This window comes from Epargyreus clarus, unplaced genomic scaffold, assembly GCF_041222505.1.
Source record: "Epargyreus clarus isolate Ecla_fem2 unplaced genomic scaffold, WU_Ecla_fem_2.2 ptg000024l, whole genome shotgun sequence".
Lineage (NCBI taxonomy): Eukaryota > Metazoa > Arthropoda > Insecta > Lepidoptera > Hesperiidae > Epargyreus > Epargyreus clarus.
Window position 1 is genome coordinate 3,813,437 of NW_027332231.1, and position 26,116 is coordinate 3,839,552.

General features: G+C 36.4%; 1 protein-coding gene across 3 annotated transcripts in view; it reads left to right on the forward strand.

The window, feature by feature from the left end:
* Positions 1–26,116, forward strand: part of LOC140752599 (uncharacterized) — a 181,988-nt gene that overhangs the window by 30,544 nt on the left and 125,328 nt on the right. The window contains exons 1-3 of one of the 3 annotated variants that reach the window (XM_073086947.1): positions 10,128–10,306; positions 10,383–10,568; positions 21,875–22,675. In XM_073086947.1, the coding sequence (XP_072943048.1) occupies positions 21,935–22,675 (741 nt within the window). In that variant the 5' untranslated portion in view covers positions 10,128–10,306; positions 10,383–10,568; positions 21,875–21,934. Of the gene's footprint in view, positions 1–10,127; positions 10,569–21,874; positions 22,676–26,116 lie in introns of those variants that run through there. The other 2 variants (XM_073086946.1, XM_073086948.1) reach the window with 2 other exon arrangements.

Below are 26,116 nucleotides of genomic sequence, written 5' to 3' on the forward strand. Positions count from 1 at the left end.
GCAGGCAAAGCTAACGCTCTATATCATTTATTCTAAATGGATTCCGCTTCAGCGGCGAAAATATAAATATTATAGATATCAAAAGAAAGATCAAAAGTGTTCTCAAGTGCGAGTGAACAAGATCGAGAACCTTTTCAGAGGGGATCGAACCGAGGGGTTTATGGAGGCCGCGGAACGTGAAACTGTTTCGATACGGCTTGCCTTGGAGTATAGAATAAAATGTAGACAGTGCACACCATTTTTAATATAACTAATAGACCACGCAAACTACAGGCTTTTTTCGGGCGATAGTTTTGTTGGATTTTAATCTGTGTAAGGAACTATGCAAGTGCGCATATTTCAATGATTCGGTGTCAGCTTATTTCCAAACTGATTAAAGGTGCAATAAAAATATCAAATCGTGGCGTTCGAATTAAAACAATCTGTGTTGTTTTGTTCTTCAAATATTAATAATTGAAATATCGACATACATTTTAAAATCAACGTCACTTTCTGATTATGACTCAAATATAAGGCTAAAAGAACGCCAAAACGGCTTCCAAAGGTGTACCTCCAAAAATCTTACACCCCTCATTCTACATATTTTTCATATTTCAAGGCACACCACCGGAAATATTGTAATGTAACATGAATACGAAATTCGGTTATTACGTTTTACATAATGGAACGCGCGTCGTGACAACACACGCGTTAAATAAAATCTCTTCTTGTTTAACGTCGACGCTGGGAATCTTTATACGAAGCTCTTGTATTATCACAAAGAAAAGCGAGAATGGAACAGTTTACACTCAAGATATACGATATGATTGAGTAAATAAATGTCGTAAACGTAGCGCTAGATTAAGGATTGTTTGTTACGATCGTCGGATTTTTCTCAGATATTTTTATATTAATTTGCGGCGTGTTATATACTTCCAAGTGAAATGGTGGTCTTATTGTCAGTCATTACAGAGTGTATTATAAGCAGCACAAGCAATAAAGCAACAATTATCTTTTACTTAAATAAATATTTTTAATTAAATAATAATGCACTAACGTAGAGACTTATACATTACCGTAAAAGTCTCTTTTACTTATACAGTAAAAGTCTCTACGTACTACGAGAGTGTTAGGTACTAGTAAAAAATCTAGCAACAACACCTGTAACTACAAATGTAACTCATACTTGACCACATATTGGTCGGATAAGGTATGCTACATTTCAAGATTGAATTTATATATCGCAAGATTTTATTTTCTCAAAATGTTTTGTTTTTCAAGTAGTACTATAATGTACTAGTATGTATACTATTTAAACTTTACAACCGTTTCAATCATATTAATTGTAAGATTCTTCAGAAAGTTTCGAATATATCTTAGATGTATCCAAAGGAATGATTCCCGTTTCCCAGGTTGTTTCAAAGTTAAACAGCTTTGGACGTGTGATCCGAGTTTCTCGTATGAAATATTATTTTACGTTCGTGCAGTAATTACGTTGAGCGTGCAATGCGCATGCTAATGCACTAACCTGTCGGCCAAGGGAGCCACAAATCAAGTCGTCAGTACTCGTGGTTCGTATAGATAGCACGACCTCATTATCGTGAGGCCATGAATGCAGCAAATTAAACTTTTTTTATAAATACGCTTATACATATACATACTTATGTTACAAGATTATTGATTGTAGGTTGTTTTTGCTCAAATAAATATGCATGTAACTCTGGCATGCATTGGAACTATTTCTACCTAATAACAGCAGTGTTAGGCGCTACTGTGTTGCGGTTTTAAAGGTGTGGTAAGGGAGACAGACTTTTCCGAAGCGTTCCAGCTTAGTCCTCAGGGGTAGTGGCGCATCTGTGGCCGAGGTTCACTAGTTGTAAGTATTATGGTTAAAATAAATTGAGCTAGAAGATAAAATAAAAATATTTTTATTCTTAGTAAAACCACGTAAGACGGAAGAATAACGGATTTTATACTATTGTTAACCTATGCGAAGTAAGTAGTATTTATAAAAAGATATTAAAATTACATTGATTCAATAATAATAAATACCTATGTAAAGTTGTATAGATAAACAATATCACTAATTTGTAATAAAAATCGTCTAATAACGTCAAATGCATCTTATCACGAATTCCATAAAAGTAATGCCGATAATCCCCAATTACTCAGATAATTTCTAATTTACTTCGTGCAAAAACATTTCGCCACTACTTATTCCTAATAATGTTTTTCTTTGAAAGGAGCGCTCAAAATCTCAGGCTTAGAGGGGCTTAAGCGAAGTTAATACCATTAACTTGTATCTGAATAGTTCTGTTGCGAAAAGCTTTTATTATTACTTGAAAACGTATACATAATGTACTACTCTATTTTATAGTTTATACTTTAGAGGTGTAGTAATGAATTATTAAAGTGACTGGCAGTTAGACCATATTGCAAAAAAAACTTTAAAAAACTGAATGTTGTTTTTTTTTGGGTTAGGAATTAGAAGAAATTATTCGATGCAAATGTTTAATCTGTCTGCATTTTGATTCGACTGCGGAGTGTTTTTTTTTTGTAATGTTATCTAGTCCAGAAACGATATTAATTGTAACGATATGACTCCTCTGAAGACTTTGAACTAAGCTGAAACACCTTGTATGTGTAGAAAAACCACAACAGTCAAACCAGAACACAGCAGCGCTTAACATTGTTGCAAGGCAGAAATAGGTAGCTTATGAATACATAAAGAGATTTACTCTACAACCTTTTTAAACCTACTAGACGGGTATGAAATCTCATTACAAATACTACAAAGTTATTTTGTTTACTTTATTTTCAGAAGACCTATCTTAAGCACTCTACAACGTAAAAGAATTCACAAAAAGCCCTCTGTTAAAATGGAAACCTTTTTATAAAACGATTTGTAATTTGTTTGTAGAGATAGCGGGGCTGCGCGCTTCATTTCGAGAAAAATAAATGTTGGAATAGGGCTGCCAGCCATAGATAAAAATATTATATCTACCTATATACTCGTATTGATCTTACCAATATGCATGGTCAAACCGTAAGGGTATGTTACATTATGTATGATATTTGAACACTGCAAGTTATACCTAATTATTGAATTTTATTAACTTTTTGAAGTAGGAAAAAATTACATGAATTAAAGGTAATATTTATAAAATTTTATTTTTATTTAATATACCTAATAACGAAAGTACGACCTCTTTCCCTGAAAAAGCACAAAAACAATTCTCACTCCTTCTTCAAGATGGCGGCTGAAGGACAAGAGTTGCGACCGCATAAACTTGTATTGAGCTTGACACAAGACGTCCAAAAAATAAATCTGCGTCTGCCTTTTGTAACTGGAAATAAAAAAAAATACAATGGACTTAATATTTTTGTATCATATTAATAATATTTTCATTATTATTTTTAATACGTTAACATGTTGACAACCCTAGTGTGTCGCGAATGGCTGTGGGGGACCGTGGGGAGCGCTGGCCTAGGGTCGCGAAAGCTGTTCGCTGTATTGTCCAAATTGTTTGGGGCGTTCAAATTCGTCACAGCGCCGCTTGTCGCCTGTTGGTTCGAATCTCACTGGTTTTATTGTATATCGCCAAATGTCGGTTTGTGTGATCAAAATATGCGCGCTTGCAATTAAGAATGGCGTTGATGCGGTTTACAAAATGAAATTCTGTCCCCTTTTCATACTTTGGAGATAAACGAGCTATATTAATCGCATTTAATAAGCGTTTACATTTTTTCAATTGTTTGAAAATTTAGTACTTATTTTATTAAAAATATCGCTGAACAAACATAAAATAAACATATATAGTTACGGTCGAATTGAGTAACCTCCTCCTTTATTGAAGTCGGTTAAAAATTAAAAACAAGCGTTCGTTCATTTGATATCATATTGAGTAATAATATTTGACGATATTACAAAACAATTGTGTAATCTGAATTGTAAAAATATTATTGTTCACAGTATTGTGTTAATTTTGTGTATTATGTATGCAAGGAAATATATCAACATAAATGTATGTAATACTAAGTATAATAATTCCATTATACAATTTCCCCTTATCTAGAAGTATTCTCGGAATTACGAGGTATTCGTAGTATAGGTAAAATCAGATTCCCGCAAATGCTTTTCGTATCGGATTTGTACCTTTTGTTCCTGCTTCAATCTCACGTGTTCCTGTTTGTTCTGTTTTGTTCTCGTCATGTTTATCTTGATTCTTGATCGTATCTTATCGATAATCTAAGTATAAACGCTTGTAAGTAGTTCATTGTCTTGCGTGAGTTATGAACGTATTAGAGGTGTGCAATATGGTCTAACATTAATATTGTTGGAACAAAACGGCCAAGTGCACGTTGGACAAGGATTGTGAAAGGTTCCGTAGGACTAACAGCAAAAAAAGCGTATATTCCACGATAACACCGACGAATAAGTAAATCATAGTAATTTCTGCGGTCAAATGACTCAATATAGTCCATAATCAAAAATATCCATTAGCACACGAAAGTTTATTGATCTATTTTTTAAAAAGGTGTATTGAAACCTCTACATTATTATTAAGAAAATCTACCTTAATACCCACAAGGCACTTTGTTTAAATAAACTTATTTTTATCTCTCAAATAGCAGTTCGTAGAACGCAATAATGTAACTTAACTTTTCTATATAAGTAGCGGTAGTCTGCCAATAAAATGGCTCCGATCATTTAACTACGAAACCCTAAAAAATACACGTTTTGTTACATTGTTTCACATTTTAATAACAGTAATCGTGACTCCAATTATGTAATGATTTAACTCGTAGTAGTTAAGACAACAGATTATTCAAAACACGCGAGATGATAATAATCTAGCTATGACGTTAGCATAGAATATTGTACAACCTAACACTAGTAGTGATGTTAGTATAGTCCGCGCCAAACTGCTAGTCCGCTCTGAAGTTGTTGCGAGCAGGTGTAGTCATACAACTTGCTATAGTGACGCGATTCATTTCTATATTCAGAGCGGACTAGTAGTTTTACGCGGACTATACTAATATTAGTATGGATTCGATTTACAAAGCCCAGTAAAAAGTTATAATACGAAAATATTCACAAGAACAAATTCGTTCAAACTACTTAAAAATAGGTAACACAGATTAGCAAGAAAGGAACGGAGCAACGTGGTTCAAGAGTTAAAACAATAAGCTCGAGAAAGAAGCCTTAGACGGCAGAGGAACAATAGGCACTGAAAGGACAACTAATTACCGCGGCTTAGCTGCGAATGTTTGTGTACTTGGTAACCTTAGCCCGTATAATTTATGCCAGAATTATCTTCTATGGCATTAGTATTCATATAACATTGCCAAAATTCGCCAGAATTACTTAAAACTCATTCTAAATCCTCAATGTTATATTTATTACTTTTTGCGCTTAGTTTGAAGGCATTGTAATGCTTACCAAGGCTGAACAGGCTCATGTTTGAATAAGACGCTCGTATATTGTGTAATTGTATAAATTTAACTACTTATAATTTATTGATGAGATATTATTGAGGAAATAGTAAATAATACGTATAAATAATTTATATGCGTAATAAAGTTAATATATTATAAGAACTTATATACATATGCTACGTCATAAGCTCGGTATCTAATGTTCAAATTATCATCCTAACATTAATTAACCTTTAACCTATTCTAGTGAATTGCGTTGATGTTAAATCAAATTAACTCTGATTTTTATCATAACTTAAGTAATATAACGATGTACTTTCAAAAAATAGCGAGCTAGGTCCAAAACTAAACGATATTCAGCATCTAACAGGTCTAGAATGTAGACATTCAGGTTCTAAAGCAATTTCGCCAACATAATCGAATTAATTATTCCAATTGTCAGATACTGATAGACAGATCGGCAAATAAAAGATGATTTGCCACTTTCAATCCCTCCAACAAATCCTGTTAAAGTGAGCAAGTAAATTGTACGAGTAAATGAACGGGGCGACAGCAATTTGTAGCCGATAACCGCACTGCAACGCGACACCACACCCGATCGGCCACTCACTCTGCTGTGATTGATGGCGCTGTCAGCTCGCGTTATCAAGCGCAGATACTTGGGACAGGACAAGTAAAACAAGGTGTTTTTTGTGTAATAGACGCAGCAAACGAGCATGCAGGCAACCATTAAGTGGTTCAAATCCAACAGACCAGGTTTATCTTAAGGCAATACGTCCTGGTTTATATCTACCGACTGAACTTTCAGACACAGGTAATGGCAGCAGATATAGCTAAATTATACATTGTACGGGAGAATGTTTTTTTGTCTGCCACGGCACGCGTCTGACACGTTTTAAGTCTGTAGATGTAAATGAACCCTAACATGTCATTGCGTGATGTGTCATTTATGTTGGAGCATATCATGAAAGTCTGGCGTCTACTTTACTACATCCTTCAAATTAAAAACACAAAATAAAATGCTCATCAAAACAAACTGCTGATTATTATAACGCAGGAGTACATGTAGATGTGTGTAGATGTGCTCATAGTTTCAAAACTTAACACAAAAGCAATGTATTTACTGATGAAATGCTACAAACAATCAAACCGAAACGTTTTACCTCGAAATTCTGAACTCTGTTAGCTCTAAAAAGTACAAAAGGTGCACAAGTAAAAAATACCACACGAAGCGATTTTCAATCGATTCGGAACGGACGAGCGTACAAAAACAATCATTCTGCGGTGAATGAGGCCGATTAACACGTAAGTTTAGCTGGCTGTAATATTATATCTACCATCGGCGTAACATAATAACTTCGTTTCAAAACACGAGGGGAAATCGTTTTATCAAAGCGTAGGTAAAAAGGGTATCGTGGTGTAAAGTCACACGTTTTGTCTGCAATAAAGCGAGACGTTTCAAACTCTCTTTGTGTATGTTACCCTGGTAGCATTTTTAAGGATTTTGTACATATTTAAAGTAGTTCGTGATAATACAACTGTCTGATTTTTAAGTACATCTTACCTTTTATCATAATACAATTTACGATAACCGTATTCCTCTGTAAATAATTTTGTACTTTTGAGATGAGGCACGAGACGTTTCATGAGTCCCATATCAGTCAAATCATATCAGTTGGACATTCCATTACTTCGTTGTAAACTTTACTAAAGTAAAACTTAAACTTATTCAACATAATTTATTAGATAAACTCTAATTTAAACCACCGTCTATATCAATGGCAGTTCTTTGTTATGGCTATAAAAACCGGATCAAATCTGATCGTTTTGTCGCAATGGTCCTTTATTCGATGACGTAGCGAAGGATCCGACAATCTGTATGCGTTTAGAAGTAGGCCCATGTTGATTATAGTTTCCGGTATCTCTTACGCTCCATTGTGTGCATTGTTCGATTCGGACGGATGGAGCGGTTCATCCGGCGATACGAGGTCGGTTCTCGGAAAGCCGAAGGGACACCCTATGTTTATCGGTGAATCAACTTAAGCCGATAAAGAACTATTAGTGTTAAAGATACAGTATTGTTACTCAGCCACAGTGAGTCGTGTGAGTCAAACTTCAACCTTTCACGTTTTGTCAAAAATACGGTATCTATTTTAACCACACGTTTACCTTTGTTTATTTAAGGTCCCAACTATGTTTCCTGTTCATGTAGGTTAAAAGAGAAACTGTCGACTTTATTTTCTAAGTCATCAAAAATTCTTTACGGTGCCGATAAATGTCGAGATTCCCAAATACTCCCTGCGGGCAGCTCAGCGTCTCGAGGCTTAGATTACAATGTCAATAGACATTAGGCTACTGGATCCCCCGTCGCCAGTGAACATGTGTCTTTTCATACAATGCTCCCGCCATCTGCCATTCAACTGACGCTAATTGAGTGCTCGTATGTTAATTAAACCTTATCGCGACGCTCATTAAAACTGAGTTAGAAATTCCATTCTATTCAATTATAACGGCTACAAAACGTTTACAAAAGAGCTACCCTTTTGTTTCTTTTTACACAAAGCCCCTCTATGTGTACTTTATTAAAACAAATCTTTTACGACGTCGCATTTCCTCCGCCGCAAAGTTCTTCGTGTTCCCTTCGGCTCTTGAATAATGCTTCAGTTTTTCTTATTCAGTAAGTCTTCCTATAACTCAAATAACAAAGAGCCAACCGCGGTGATCCCAACAAAAGAATATGAGAAATATCTGCGCTCTACAATACGAATCGTATCGCGGGGAATATATCGGAAAATATTTCTTGCTCCTCGAATATCTGAATACATAGTTAAAATCTCTTTCGTATTTTATCAAAGAGGGAGAGCAAATAGTGTGAACGTACAAAATGTATCGCCACGAGCAATATGTGAACGTCGTTTCACTATTTTTCTGAGAGGTTTATCTAATCTGTCACTTTGCCGCATACTTATGTAACGAACGATAGAGCCCATTCATTCATTTTATGTCAGCCGCTGTGATTAAATAACCTCCTCCGAGGAGGTCTCCGTCGTCTCGAGATTACCGAGCTTCTATTACGGTATTAACTCACTTATCTCCAATATAATATATCAATTTGCAGCTCAGCTTTAATGGTGTATAAAATATGTCAGTATTATTGTTCGTGCGCTCAGCTATTATTGTTTACAAATATGCCTTTTCCTTTAAGCATTGATTTCAACGTTTAATATTCGATTGAAACGATCGCTTTATTACCGTTATTAGAAACTATTACGTCATGCATGAACAGTAATAAGTGTAATAACCGATAATTCCCACGAACAACGTGGGGCGTCTTTACTTATTCATCTGTTATAACCTTTGTTCAGAGGAGGTAACTGCTATTTCCATTAGATTTATTTTCTACTGGCTGTTTATGCTAATTTGATCGTTCTAACAAGTGTCTAGGACTTAGCTATTAAGTTATTATATTTGAAGACTAAAGTTTTAGCTATTATTTTGTTAGAATTCAGTTTTAATACAAAACTTATAAATAATATTTATAATAATTAGATAACTTTTACCACCTTACCTTACCTGACTTAAAATTCATTTCAAACATTTCTCTTAACATTCCATTTTCGAGATGTTTTATAAACTTTACTGGATATTCGAATGTTTCAATTAGAATCGGTGTGTATAAAAACACTGTATTCCTTCTATAACTCTGATGTAACCTTTTAACCTTCCCAATCTTTAAAAACATTCTGTTTATATTATCACTATTTATTCTTTTATGAATTTAATTTAATTGAAGTCAATTTAAATACGCGTTCCAGAGAAGTTAACATTGCACTTGAAAATAAGATAAAAGTACCTATGTAGCTACCTTTTATAATCGTGGGTAGTAAATGACAGGAAAACACAAGAACTCCACGGATCTACCGCAATAAATTTATTCATCCCCGCCGAGCTCCGTAACCGCCCATAAAACGCTCTGTAATTATCCGTTTGTTTAAAGAATGTATTACACAAATAAACTTTACGAGTCGAACGATCAAACATAACTTTTTTATTATCTCACATGTTTTCTCGGACGCACACATGAGAAAAAAATGGTTTTATCACCGCCTCCCGCGCGGCTGGCCAAGCTGTCATGTGTCCAATTACAGTGTAACAACTTTTTATAATTATCAATCGGGTTTCTTTTATGCCGCGTAGCGCTATGAATAAATATGCCCCAATAGGAACCGTGTAGCATCTAGCTGAGGTAACATTTTGTTATCCCTTCATGCATAAATGTTTGTGTAATAATTTTGGAAGCCATGTTCCTGTCGAGCCCCCTTTCCCCTCGCCTCTTCGTGCCACGTTGCATCGCTCGCTGCCGACCGTCGAACCGTGCTTCTCTTTCTATCTTTAGTTTTATGAGTACCGCGTGCTCAAGCCCAAGGACCGCATGCTTTTTCACTGAACAAAAACGCAGAACATATCATGTAAAAATAATTACAAATACGGAATAGGTGCAAAAAAAGAACTATGTTCGATCAGGCGTTAACGTATTTACATAAAATGTATATAGAGACAAACCAAGATCAAGCTGTAACTATTTTATTAAACTAAAAACTGTCGTCGCTCGTTGTATGGTGGCGAAGAATTTTGTTTGTGTGTAATTTTACACTTTACTCTTTCACTTAGTGGAGCGTGAAATGGTTGTTGCCGCGCGAGGAGCGTTGAGTATCGCGATTTGAATTCCGCTCGAGGCTCAAGTCAAGTCGAGGCTCGTTCGGATCGCGCGTATTCGGTTCCGCGCGTAGTCGCTTAATCGCCTAGTCGGCCCCGCTCAGTATTCGTGTAGCGTGCACTCGTGACGCGCGTTCGTTGTCACTGGGCCGAATCGCGTTACTAGCATACGGTACTTGTGCGAGCTACAAATGCTCCAATACTCTTGTGGTGTGTAGTGTATGCTGATGTCTTTTGTCTCTTCGTAGGTGTGTCGAGCCGAGCAGTCTCGCGCGAGGATCGCCGGCGGCATGCGAGTGTTCTAGTGATGGTGCATTGAGATCGTGCCGCTACTTGTCAAGTGTCAGTGTTAACTATAGTGCTTCATAGTGCTGAATGGATTGTGCCTGTTTCGGATTGCCATCGCGAGTCACCGATAGATCAACTTGGGAACGGTAAGACCCTCCGCCTACTATCTACTTATCTCATAATTATGCTTATATTAAATTCCTGATAATACATTACTCTGTAAGATGGGCGTAAATATGTATTCAGCTTTATTTGTTTTTGGCTTGTAACTTTATTTTATTAATGCGATATGTATACGTACCGATATTTGCACGTGTTATTATATAGGATTCTCTTATCGTGTCGAGCATTCATAATTGCTATTACTAACAAGACGCATAGTTGTAAATTTATCAACATACTAATTATATTTGTTCGATAAATACTAGTAAAGAACAGTGGTATCAAATTCGGTGCAACATACCGGAGGTCCAGGGTTCGAATCTAAGCATTTCGTAGCCAGTAGTGTGCCTATCAGAGCATAATTATAGTAACAGTAATTAGAAATCACAAGGAAATATATAAACAGAGTTCTGCATAGAACGTGAGAATTTTATAAAAAATCTTACCCAATACAAATAGGATTACTTAATGGAAATTGAAAAATACTATGTCAATAATATCGCACTTTAAGAGTAATAATTACTCAACCATAAAAACAGGCAAGATTAATCAACAAGCAGATGACATCACTGACTGAATACCTACATAGTTACATACAATGACGTTTTATACTTTCCTACATACTTAACTTTTAAGCATGTAGGTATTTATAAAATTTACACTATTGTCTTAAAGCAATTGAAAATGTATGCTTTAAACACTTAGTATGTATTTATAAGTTTTATTTATATATTTGTATTCTATAAGCATGCTAGTACTACCGGAATATAGTTAATTATTAAAAGAAAGATTGGATGTTGAACTTTTTACCATTACGACATAAATGAGCTCACGCGGATTTTATTACTCGGCACTTCTAGCCTCCTGGTAAATGAGTGTCACCACAAGGTTTTTGTTTTTAGTTTTTTTTTGTTGCAAGAAACCGCATTTTAAAATGCGTATAATATGTATGTAGAATTAAGATAGTAAAATTCGAATAATTTGTAGCCATGTATCTAATCATCTTTTCATTTCACTACAATCAGCTAGATGAGAATAAATCAATGACTGTTTAAATAACGTGTTTTTATATAAACGGACAAATTTTAAAAGTCTAAAAGTTGAAGCGAACAAACACCGAAATTCAATATGTTTGTTTTTTCCGCGTACGATTCCCATTTTCCTCGGTCCTCGTTGAGTACACAACGAACGGCATGCGGACGAGTGAGATAGCTTTCAAAGTGCTCGAGATAAAACGGGACAACAATACAACGTGCTCGGTCTCAGTTGGTTTGCTGCTTTTATTTCATACTCATATTTAATAATGTCCCTTTGTTTTCAAAAGAAAAGCTTTGTTCTTCTAAAAGTCGTATTACCTTTTTTTTAAATGTATTCATTTCTAGTCTTGTACATACTTTATCTTGCTTATCTATTGTCTTATTATCTTAAGTCATGGATAAATAGTCTTAAATCCTATTCAAAGTAATTCTCCCCAAATGTCTTATACTGGTACAATCGATAAATGCTTCTTAAAAACTATTAGGAAATATTGACACAATATTAAAATATTTAATAAGATAATTATTATTTATTATGTAATCCTATAGACAGATTGATAGGGCAATTTTTTGTTTTAACATTACTTAAACTACTTACAAATGGTCCGTCGAAAAAAGCTTATATAAAAAAACAGTAATGTACCGACTGAGACAGCCCCGTTACAATTTTGTTATGGTACTGATAGATTATTATTTTGCGACATTTTGTTTATTCCTTATTCATTAGTCCAATAAATACATAATATTAATAATATAATTGGAGGCACTTAGTATCGTATCGATTCTAAAGCGAGTGTATGGCGTTTGTATTTGATTTATTGACCAATTTGCTTGTCATAAAATAATTACGGCCGATTTCCTACCGAGCTTCATTAAATTATCTATCATTCATACCAAATAATATCGTTGCGTAGCGTGTCCTAATTTGTTCAAATGAGTATTTCATTGCGTTCGTAATTTCAGCTATCATATCGGACGCCAATTTATTTCTGAATTCCTGGTAGCGGTCGTGTGGTATTGTATTTTATTGTGTATTAAATTGTTTCCGATGTTATTACCGCACCATTAATACTGAATTCATTAATGTGAAAGCTTTTTACACCTTAATAACGTAGAATATTTTAACTTCGTTTCGTTCCATCGTATATCGTTTTTTGTTCAGAAACCACTTTATCCGATGTTATAAATAATTGGATAATTTTCAATTCACCCGTTGTTGTGAAAAGCCAATTGCCTAATATATACTACGGTACGGTGGTCATAAAATACATGTGATTTTTCAAGTATGTGTCAATCAATTTGTACGATAGCTGTTCCGTTACACGGCAGTCTTATATTATGGTGCTAAGTAATACTTAACGTGATAGCCAACTAATGGCGCGTATGTTGCTAACACGACCACAGAATTCTACACTGTAACCGCAATAAAATTTACATTTACATTTAAAATCAGCATTCTAAGTTAGTTTGCATATTTCTTGGAAGAATATTACACTATGTAAGTACTTGATTAAGTACTACTTAAAATGTAAGGAAAATAAAATCTTGGCTATAAAATATTATCGCGGAAAAGATAAAGAAGTTGACTAAGAACTTTAGGACATTAAAAAATAAAGCTACATTAGCGAACTGAACAATTCGTCTCGAACTTCTCGTTACAGTTGAAATTCTAAAGAAGCAACAATTTCCATTTAATCCCGGTCGACGTTATTGCGTCGCCGCGGGGTCCTTTCACGCTCAACTGGTTATTAGTATCCATCTCCAAGATGACGAGCTCGAATACTCCAATCCAAATCAATTTACGCTCACCTTCTTCACAAAGAAAATATACCTTCGAGATCCTCAGACGTTTTCAAGTTCACACGCCACTCCATCTCATTCATAGACGTTGTTAATGCTAAGGGCGAAAGGGACAGGTGTATTTCATAATCTTTTCATTGGATTCCGAATTTACGTGTGTAAAAAGACTGCCATGCTCGGTGATACAAGAATATTTTATATGAACGTAATCCGCATAACACATGGTATCTGGATTACGCTCGCTCTTCTTTTTGTAATATTTGACGTTTTATTGTCATTTTAGTTCTTAGCTCCGTGTAGGAATGTATAAGAATAGAGATTGGGATAAACCATGTAAAGAAATGTTAAATTATTATCTTCTTTTTTGAAAACATTTTAAACATTAAGCACAATATACCTATTGCATTAGCTATTATTGAGCAATACCCTTGTCGTTTTATTGTACACGCGTTCACACATGCCTTCCCGGAATCTAAACAAAACGACTTCTTTACGAAATATTAATAAAATAGAGTATAGTTATATATAGAGTATAGTCTCACTTTTAGTAATAGTATATAGTCCTATTACTAAAAGTTAGTTGCAACTTGTTGAATCACTTGTAAAGTTTGTAACGCATTTTGTTCGTTCGCACGCGAACTCCTGCAATGTTTAATAATATCATTTACCGTTCACAATGTTTAACACGATAATGCACTATTCGCTATTATTGCTTCGTATAAAGTGCCGCAATTTACCCTCCGAACAATAATTTCGTTCTAGCGGATAGTTACATCATTACACCGGGCGTGAGATAATCTCTCGACACCCATTATCGCCGGCTCACTTCACGACAGATTAACTTGTGACTGATTCTGTATTTAAAGTGCTCTTGTCAACATCGGCTTCTCACGAGCAAACTTTAACTTGTTTTTCAACGCCTCTATTAACGACACTACATCAGAATCGATTAAGAGTTATACAACGTTGTTATTTTACGGTTCAGACAAATAGTTTCTGCGTTTGTACTCCTATAAATAACATTAATGATTAAAGTTTATTTGCGTAAGGCAAGCGTAATAATGAACGGCTATATCCGACTTTATTATAGGCGTAGGAATAGAATTAATCGGTCACTTAATACTTAGGGACGACAACCTGACCACTTTGTGTAATGGTATTAATTTATTGTTGTAAATGTCGCCTATATATACGATTAATCTTGCCAATGTAAGTCAATATAGTAGAACGGTAGTCTGAGCACTCGAGCGTATGTTACCGAGCAATATATCTTGTTTTGCGCCCGGCCGAACTAATATCTTCGTATTGCGAACTAGCTGCATTACATTTCCGCGTCACAAGCAATTTTTCTCGTATAAAGTGCACTCCGGTCCGGGTTCGATGCTCGGGCAGAGCGCCAAGTGGCGCGGCTGGCCCGTAAATCACGGGCTGTACCAGGCTCGCAGCGCGTCGAGGAGGCCCCAATCAGCCGGCCTATTGACAAACATACGGCTCGAATATAATGGATTCCGGAGCGATTTATCTGCGGCTTTCGCTTCTTTCGTTTGCATTTCGCATTCAATCTAGCGCGATTTAGGCGTTATGAGTGATGAGCGTCGGGAGAAATACTCGGATTTATTCGCTATTCGTGTTCCAGTCAGGATTTCAAACGATTATCGAAGATGCTGAGTACGGATTATTTATTATCTTATGCTCGAAGAACATTATTCATGTAAATTATTCAGTTACGCAGCCGTGGAATAATCTATTCCTTTTCACTTGATTTATGCTGATGACGTTTACAAGAATCGTGTCATATCATAATGCAGATATTACGCGTCGTTAGCGAGTTGCCAAGACTTTAATAAACATTTTATCAGGCGGATCAGCATATATTATGTTATTTTAACGTTCTCTTTTTGAAAGTTTATTCTTTTGTGAAAGATTATTTTGTGTTGTTTTGTTTTAATTAAAAAACAAACACAGATTTTTACATGATCATTATTTTTAACAGATTTCAACAAAAGCTTTCAATTTGCTGCGTACATATTTTTAATTATTTGAAGTAAACGATAACAAGCTATATTTTTGGCTTTTAATATTTATGCTTTTCTTTTTAAGTTTTTAACTATAACATAATTTATAAAGAAATTTGTTGGTTTATTTCTTTCCTTTACTAGGAATAAAATCTGAAAGTACTGAACCGATTTTAATAATTTTTCTATTATTAAAAATCTACATTATTCAAAAATAGTGTCTATAGATTACGTAACTAAAACTACGGGGCATAGCTAGTCTAGTATCACAAATAAATCTAAGTAATTTTAATTACATACTGAAGCTCATACATATTGTATATTTCTAAGCAAGCCCATATAAACCAGGAATCCTAATTAAAGGCGATTTCTACTCTCAGAGTCTAGACATCTTTATGACAAAGCAATTAGTACTGAGCCATACTAAATTATGTATTTCTATCTATATTACATACATACATACTGTCGGAGTTCTTGCAAAACTTAACATATGATGAGACTGAGTCACTTATTTTTAACAACTAAGCATAAGACGCACATACACTCACCCACACGCCCACACACACACACACACACCACACACACCACACACACACACACACACCACACACACACACACACACACACACACACACACACACACACACACACACACACACACACACACACTCTTACAGCATATACAAAACACACGTACACCACATCTGCGTTGAACTTTGTCATAGATTTAAGATGCATGTAATTGTATTTTTGTAATTGTTTTTGTAATTAACCTTTAATATTCTTTAATTTTATTTCTATATTCCGAGGTGGGCGTAAATAGTGGCGACACAGTTTATACTATTGCCGCTGTTTACGACAATATCATTTGTAAAACTGTTTTTGCTTGAAATAAATCTTTAAATCTTTAAATACATATACGTTAGGCAGTACGATACGAATAAACAATTGTGCTAAACGCCTGCATATAATTAAGAGGAGTCATTATGTTCACCTCGCTTATTTATCGTCTGAGAGATAGAACGATACCGATTTAACATATTGAACAGGTATTTTAAGTGCTATTAACAGAACTGTTAAATTTATAACCTTTTACGATATATTTATAAGAGATTTTTTTATTAGAACGATGCTTCACAAGTTATTTTAATATCGTGTGACTTTTGGTTTCTTTACGGGATGTATTATTATTGTTTAGGGTTGATTAGACTATCGTATGACCGCGATTAGATACGGTACTATGATTCAAATCTTTTTGACAAATCTATGTAGGTAATTTTCCTAGCGATACCGCACATCATGGGACATACAAAAGTGAAATCAAAATTCTGATATTCCTTACTAGATTCCTTCAGCAATGAAGATCAAGCATGTGTAATATCTTACAGAGGTTCTGTAAGACAAAAGGTTACTGGCGATGTGTATGGCCAAGTAACTAACATTGAAGGTGTGATACATTAGTCCCACATGAAGTTGTTCATTGATGATACCACTCAGAAATAAGTTGGAATGCCTCAAAAGCGTCTCCTTACCACATACTTCAAACCAGAATACAGCAGCGCTTAACACTGTTATAATTAGACACAAATAGGTGATTAAGGCAAAATAGGGCTAATAATAATAATACAAATGAATGCATACTATAATTTTGATTATGTTTATCCAAATAAAAACCAAACAAACCAAAAAATGTCGCATAATACGGCACCTGAAGACAGAGATGGTTTTATACAAAGAACAGTATTCACAGCATCCACTACATAATTAAAAGCCTTTTGCAGTCGACCCAACGCAAAAATAAAAGTAAAGAACAAAGTGAAGGTAAGAAATAATAAGAACGTAATTAGTGAACAATATAACAAGCAGAAAACCAAGATAGAACCATTAGAACTCATCTTGACTTCGAATATTAAATAGTTGAGACTAATTTTAAAACGTATATGATTAGTTTTGGAAAAGAAAACTTCTCGGAAATATTTGGGAATAAGGAATGAGAAAATGGTGTCAGGAGATTGTGAAAGAAGTTGACATTTTGAAAATAAAATATGTATTACCGAAAAGAACATAATAACATCGTAGTTAATATCATTAAAGGGATCTAACTAACATACAATATATAATACAGTGATGAAATGTTGTAATGAATATAGGTATTTTCTAAGATATTTGAGTTCGAAATTCTATGAGGAAAAACAGAATTATATATTAATATTCTTATATAATATTTATATTCTTCAGTGGACCTTTTATAGGGTAATTAAATGAATTTAAGTACCTGTGTAAGTTACATTAATCAATTATAATACAAATAACATCGACATCTTATAAAAGGGTTTTTTTTTTATTTACGCCATATGATTACAAATAACATTAAAAAAGTGTGTTAACATCAATATTTATTATTTATCGTCCCCACGCAATATCTTACTGGCATAAATAGCTACCTATCATCTTAAAACAATCCATGTAAATGTCAAAGGTCCGCCGACAACCGATCACGCCGTGATAAATTACTCAATTATCAAACCCGTTTCATTTAACTCCTATACTTAAAGAATATTTACTTTTTGCGTATTAGCACCTCAATTGATGAATAATTTGTTTTTGTTGCTATAAGTAAGGTATTAGCGGCACTCCACGTATAGGTACTTAAATTTATTAATGTTTAATATTTTAAACATTAATAAATTCTATCGAATAAGTCTCGAATTCGTAGAAGCTTTGAAGTTTAAGCTTCTAATTTAAGTTTTATGATAGTTATGGTAACTGAACTTATGCAGTATGAAGATATGCGATATTAAGAGATAAGACCATTTTGATATTTTATATTCGAATTTTAAACAGCCTTCCCTGATGAGAGTTTCGTACCCAAAGGGCAAAATCCCTAGTCCGTCTGTCCGTTAGTCACATTTTTTGAATCGTAATAGGTAAACATGATATTCGCCGCTGTTACTTAACATTATATTAAGGGAAGTACATTGGACGTTATCAAACGAAATATATTGAGCGCCGACTTCAATACTATGTACTAAACCAACATTTATTTTAATTATTTTTTACTTTGTAATGACAAAGAAGTATATGTAGTAGACGGTTGTATTTTTTTGTTAAATTTTTTTTTAGTTTATTGCGTTGCCAGACCGCGTGATATTGGGTCAAAAGATTCAAGATAAGACTTCGTATATATTAAGAGCTTTCTTGTTTTAATAGTTTATTGCAAACACAACTCTATCCGAATGCTCATTTAGAGTATGTTAAATAAGCTGTTTAATATTTATGTGGTCGTTTAAAAGTCACCTTAAAGTGATTAATACTGAGAATTGTTTATTTAGATCAGGATAAATAGACGACTAAAATGGAAGACGTTTGTTTATAATGTGCACTAAAAGCTTTAAGGCGGTTTTAGTTTTTATTTTAATTCTTGAATAGTAAAGTTGTGCTTTTACTTAAATACATATTTTTATTACTTTTTATAAGATTTTTAAATTTAATTACGACTTTATCAACTGTATTAATTTCAAGTTATACTAGCTGACCCGGCAAATGTTGTGTTGCCATATAAAAAAAATAAAAATCTAACATCGAGCGGTATGAAAAATGATGAAATTACTGAAATGGCTATTAAAAAATAGGGATTGGTAATAAAAGAGTAAAAATTTAGGGATGTATGTATTTTTACTGCCACATTATAGAAAAATAAAAACAAAAAAAAATGTTCAAAAATTAAAAAAAAAATGTTAAGGGTGACCAACCCTTGTCACTTAGGAGTATGAAAAATAGATAGCCGATTCTCAGACCTACCGAATATGCATATAAAATTCCGTGACAATCGGTAAAGCCGTTTCGGAGGAGTACGGTAACTAACATTGTGACACGAGAATTTTATGTATAAGATTATACATATACTTTATATGATGATAAAATAATGTCCCGGTTCAGTTTTACATGGGGAAGTTTCAGAAGTATGCTTTAAAGTTGTTCCGCGGCTGAAGTCTAGAACTTGAACTAATGTCTCTTCCTTGCGAACATCTAAGAGTCTAGAAAACTTTACTTAAAACCTACTTATTTCTGTGTCTACTTATATTCTACTTTAATATTATTTTGATACGTTTTTGTATTTGTAAAGTTAATGGAATTATTAAATTCTGATACATATTAAACACATCTTTGAGTTCTTTTCAAACTACGAGGTGTACAGGTTTATTCGTGATGTTTTTTATTTACCATTTAATATAATTTTCAAATAGATAATATATTTTAAATGAATATGAACTTTATTATAATAAATTACGTTGAGACTATCTGGTTAAGTGGTAACTTAAGCAGCCATAATTTGTTTTTGTTTTATATTTTCTAAAGTTTTAGCGTCGTAATTAATTTTGTATCTGCTATAATGTTGATGCGGGAAGCTGCCGTGTACAGATTTAGTATTACATTGCATTACACTAATACATTACGAGTACAACCAACCCTTCAAAGGGTAAAAGGGGTCATCGAAGTTAGCCAAACGAGATTTTCAATGTTTTCGATTGTACAACGCTTTAGGGGAACTTATGAATTAATTATTGAAGGGTAGCAAACAGAAGTTAGAATTCACATCTTCAATACCTTTTTCAATGTTGTTGTTGAATATTTTTGTCGTAAAGTATAATAATAGTTTTAAGTAGTTAAATCTAAGATATTTACCCTATGTGGTGGTAATTAAGTGGTAATGCGTGTTAATAATGACTTGAATAAATTATAGATTTGATTCTAAAAATAATTATTCCATAAAACAACATATTGTAAACTTATTGCACTAGGCGGTCATAAGCGTGAGACTAGAAATGTTACACGACGATTTATCAAAAAGGCGTAGCTAGTAAATCATTAACTTGTCATTGCTTGCAACTATAAAGCTATTTATCAATAAAAGACTTAATGAAATACTTATTAGACTTTAGACTTGCTTATAATAAGTTTCATCTTTATCCAAAGTAAAACATTGACTTAAAATTGGGTCATTGAAATTATAATCCCATTTTCAACCACACGTACGAGCTCGAACTGAAGAATTGCACTTTTATTTTCGAAAATCCTTTTACGTTTATTTCACAAACCAGTTAGTTCTACAAATAAATCGAACAAATACATCCAACATGTCAAAGGTAAACGCGAATACGGCCGTAAATCAAACCAATTGCAGTTTCCGTGTTACATTGTCGTTTCGAAATCAGTTTTGGTTCTACGTTTTTGAGTTGAATTTTCAATGAAACATTGTTAGTTGAAATGGTTGAATCGTGTTTCGCTATTGTGCACACATTGAGGAGTTTTTAACTGTTTCGCACGAACGGTCTTGATCATTTGTTTATTGCATTTTATTATACGAAACGTGTTAGCGATTACTGGTAGTTGCAAGAAAATACATCATTTACAATTATAATAAAAACAAACTGTTTACAATATCCTATTTAACTCACAAAATTTAGACAAATACAACGACGACCACGTCAATGTGTTAAAATCCTACAAGCCGTTTGGGGTATGGACGAGCCAAATTAATATGTACTTACTACACGTAGTACATTCATATGCCAAAAACATTACCCTCCACTCGGCTAAAAATGTTGCAAGATTTAATTTATAGATACAGATGGACCTAACAAGTTAATAAAAATGTAAAAAAAACGTAGATAAAATAAATAAAATAGAGGCACTCTTCAAATAAGTCTGTAGCGGAGTACCAGGCGATCATAAGCATGAGTCGTAAAAATGTTACGACGACTTATCAAAAGGGCACAGTAAACCGGCAGTACCGTCGTTGTAACTGTCCGTTATAATCTCTGGTGCTAGCATTTCAGGTTCCATTCGAGTTTGCAATTTATTATTATCTTGTGTAAATATTATTTTTTTACTTACGTCTTTATCCACACTACTGATTGGCCAGTGAAGTAATTTGCAATTTTAATACAAATGAGCAAATTATGAATACTTATTTTATACAGAACTTATCTCGCCTGTTCTTATTATTATGGTGTTTACGATAAATATACCTATGCCTATATACTAGTAAGTAGGTACATGTGTCGGTTAACTCCACGGTCCGTGAGTGTAAGCGGGCTTATCTACGGCATTTTATGACTATTTTACGATTATTGCCCCTTAGAATTGGTTATAACTCCGTACGATATGAAATTTCTATAAAGGAATAATTTTAAATGGATATGTTCATTTAAGTCTTTTATGGCGCAGTATTAATTTTTATAGCCTACGACTACGATGGGCCGCGGCGATTCAGTCGAATACGGTCATTATCATAAGTAATAGCATCACGTTCATTAAAATACGTGGGACGTTCAATTTATAGTCGACGTCTTCATAGACGCCAAGAACGAATTCCTTCGGAATGCTACATCGAGCAGGTGGGAAGCTGAGTGACAGCATTGGTATCTGTTGCAGGGCTACAATGGTGTGTGCGTGTGCGGGGCTGCGGGGGGCGGGCGCGGGCAGCCGGCGCGCATGGCGGCGCCAATGAGGGAGGGCGCGCCGGCCGGCGGAGCTCGCCCCGCGCCCCACGCGCACCCCGCCAACTTCGAGTACGATGACAACGAGTGGGACATCGGCATCGGCGACCTCATCATAGACCTCGATGCCGACATAGAGAAGACCGACGAGGCGGGCGGCATGGCGGCGCGCGCCGAACCGGACGCGCAGCGCACCGCGCTCAAGATGAAGATCAAGCGCACCAAGCCGGGCACCAAGAGCTCCGAGGCCAAGCACGAGATCGTCAAGTCGAACGAGATGAACGGCGAGCCGAAACCGCCGACCGCGTCCGCCGCCGCGCCGGCCGCCGCCAAGCGCGGCTCCGGCGGCCACCGTCGCGACAAGGCGCGCGACAAGCACCACCACCCCCACCCGCCGCACGACGTCAACGGCGTGGCGCGCGTGCCGCCGCCGCCGAACGCGCCCGGGCCGCCCGGCGCGCCGCCGCCCGCGCCGCCGCCCGCCGCGCCGCCGCACGCGCCGCACGCCGCGCCCGCGCCCGCCGCCGCCAAGCCGGACGCGCGCCCGCCGCCGCCGCGCGTGGAGCCCAAGCCGGCCGCGCCCGCGCCGCCGCCGCCCGCGCCCGCGCCCTCGCCCGCGCCGCCCGCGCCCGCGCACCACGCGCCGCCCCCGCCCGCCAAGCCCGAACCCGACGATTCGCGGCAGGAGACCAACGGCTCGCAGCCACCCACCAAGAAACAAAAAACGGAACCCAAGGTAATCGACACCATTTTACATTGAAAGATCACCATAATTATGCCCATAACATCTGCATCGAATGAAGGCAAGCTACGAATTCATTCGAATTTATTTTTTACTTTTCTTCCTTTATTATGTGAACTTCATAACTCGTCATCAGAATCCTACTACATTATCCTGTTTTCATGTCAAGATAAGAGATAATACCAAGCAGAGTTCCTCCTGTGTTCTTTTTACAACCTTTCTACAAAGTACACCCTATCATAAATCCTTGAACTCGATTCCACGATTATTAAACCGACGCATCCACTTAAGCGTGACTCGAAGTCGTATCGATCACTCAATCGATTTTATCAATAACAATAATCACTAGCTAATTGTCCGATTGCTCTTATCGCTCATGTATCCGATTGTTTCGGAGCAGTGTATTTAATTGTCCGGGCTTAGGGCTGTTTGCGAGCTTGATTGAGTGCAAACGCTCGTGGGGTGTAATCCGCGCCTGTCGCCCACCGCATCGGTTCATTAAATCACCCTCGGCCCCCGCGCCTCACACGGCGCCCATCGCCCGAACATCACGGTACCCACTGCGCTTTGCAAATTAATGCTATTGTGGTCCGTGCGGCATATAACGTTGTTTATCTTCAATCGATGCAGATGTTATGGGTCGCTCGGTACGTAACTGCAACTGCGTCGTTAGTCGAAGCGGTCACGTCCCGTAATTAATGTCTCGTACGGCGCTCACATCGCAAATGTAGGCCCCGTCAGTACCAACATTTGCGATGTACTAAATGTCACGGTGGAAAAAAGACCACCGAGAGAGTGGCCGTCGAGTACACCTGCGTTGCAATAACATATAATCTTCGGCATGCGCATCATAAATCAAATTTACGTGACAAACGTTAATGCAAAAACGTCGTGCAATCGTGTACTGTGCGGTGTATTCGCGAAGAGTTGCGAACTCATCACGTTTTACCGCATCAAATTATGTTAGCTCGACAGCCGCTTGGGCAATATTATAATGTACCCGGTGTTTTGTAACGAAAGTAAATTGCCGCGCCACAGTTGCTAGTTATACGGATGAAAGATATATTATTGAAAGTAAAAGATAGGAGGGTGGTCTCCCTTTGCTTTTCTTACCGTCCGAGGGGAGCACGGGAGCAACGCGTCGCAGTCTCTGAAATTCCTTTCATTAATCACTGTCAAGGGCTCTAAAAATTTCCAAAGTGCTTGTGGAATCAATTTAACGTTCGCTCCCTAACTGGAAAACTTTGTACAGGGAGCGTGATAATTAAAGACGAGATATCAATTTGAAGGATCTCGGTGAAGAGACGTTTTACGTGGTTTATTCGCTCTTTTGGAAAATGTTTTGTTTATTAAGCAACTTACAAGGTGTAACGATGTAGGTATTTTATAAGTATCAAAGTATATTTTTGTGTAACGTTTCCATTTATTAGTACCACTAGGTCTATTGTGCAATCTCACAATAATAGTAATAATCGTTCATGTCATACTTAATGTCAAATAATAAAGTATTATTACGACCAGTTTAAAAGAAGGGTGCTACCCTTGTCAATACACTTTTTTCAATCCTCTCGAAACCCAATATGACTAAATGGTTTAACAATTCCCATTAATTTTATTTTAAATTAAATATTTTACTTTGTATTCACTAAATGCGTAACAAATTTAACAGAACAAAAAATGAAAATCTTCTTAAACATTTTCAACTCATTGACGTAAAAAGCCTTCACAGTTTTCAACGCTGCAAAAAGTATTTTTACACCTAACAATATTTTCCGTTTTAAAGCGCGTTGCCAAAATGCGAAGTTAATGACCCATAGCTAATACTTCACTCGAATTAAGCAACGTTCATTATACCGCTGTAAAGTATTTAAAAATGTAAAGAGCTCGGGTACCCATGACCGGTCGAGGGCCATTTAACCCTACACACTAATGTAATTGATTTCGTCACGCCACACTCCCTCCATGGAAATGTTGACCGTTTTGTAAATATCCCATTTCTGTGTCGATCACCCTACCGTTAAAATTGTTCTGTCGGAATTTCAACGAGGAATAAACTCGTCCATTTAAAAACACAAAGAGTGATTGAAAATCGAACGGAGTCCGGTCTGGTCTTTTTTATGAGGTGACAAATTAATAAGATCGGTATCGTGAGCGAGCAGGGGAGCACGGTGTTTAGCATGTCCATGTCGTCTCGAATGAGGTTAATAGCACCGCCGCGCCCGATTATACTGATCGCTCTGAATAAATTTACATGTTGATTACCGCCCGATCAGTGTTCTCACTAAACTAACTGCTAACTGGCGACCGTGCTCGGCGCGCGCATTAAATTAATACGTTTAGAGCTTGTCCTGCGGTGTTCGGGAATTCCTAGAACCATTTCTGTTCGACGTTCTCTAAAACCCGTGACCGATCAAATTGTAACAGATGCAATTATTCGGCCAGCGTGTCGAATTTGGATTTTCAGTGCAAACATTCACGCCTCGCCAGCCGCTCACAAATGCGCCGTTACCGAATTGTTTATATTGATTGCGTGGAATAACTGATGTGTCAAAAGCAGTATTCGTGTTGGTATTATTAGCAGGCGTGTATCGGAACGGTGCGTTATTTGCGTAAACCCGACGCCGACAAGAGTGATAAATTCTGATGAATTTTTCGCTTCGACGACTTTATTATACGCAGAACGGACGTATCGCGTTACCTGCCCGGGGCGGATCATCGTTCATTTTACAAAAACGTTATTATTGCTTTAACCGAAATGCCACGATCTCTCGGCCGAGAATTAAAAAAAATTATATCGAATATTCCCAAGTAATTGATTGATGCGATCAAATAAATCTGCTCTCCGAGCCGTAATAGCTCCCTCGTACGGTCGGTAGAACGAATCGCGGTAATTATTGCTGTAAATGCCCCTCGATAATTATTTTTACTCGTCTGCACGTCCGCGGCGTACATGCATGAATGCGTTGAGAAAAACGAGTCTTCCTAGCTTGCGTTAACGATTGGATAAATACACGCCGTGCGTGGCCGGTACACGTAGACCCGTTTATGTGATTGCTAAATTGGTTTTCGACTTTATTACACACATGTTAATCGCACACGTTAATTTAAATAACCACAAGCTCGCCTAATAATGTAAACTCGCGGTACATTAATCGGAAACTTTGAAGACATAACGGAACCGTTGAAGAAACATCTCGCAATTTGCGTGCGACGCGAATAGCCGGTTTCCTTTAAAGGCAAGAGGATTAACGTCGAAATGCACAGCACGGTCGCCGTTTTATTGGCCGCTGACTAAAGCGAGTTTTAAATTGTTAAAGATCGTCGCTTCAGTGAACAAGGTGTCGGAGCCCAGGTAGCAGCTGCTATGTGCGAGTAATTATTATTGACGTAATTAGGATGTGAGGCGGCCCGCGGCTACCGACACCGCCGGCCGCT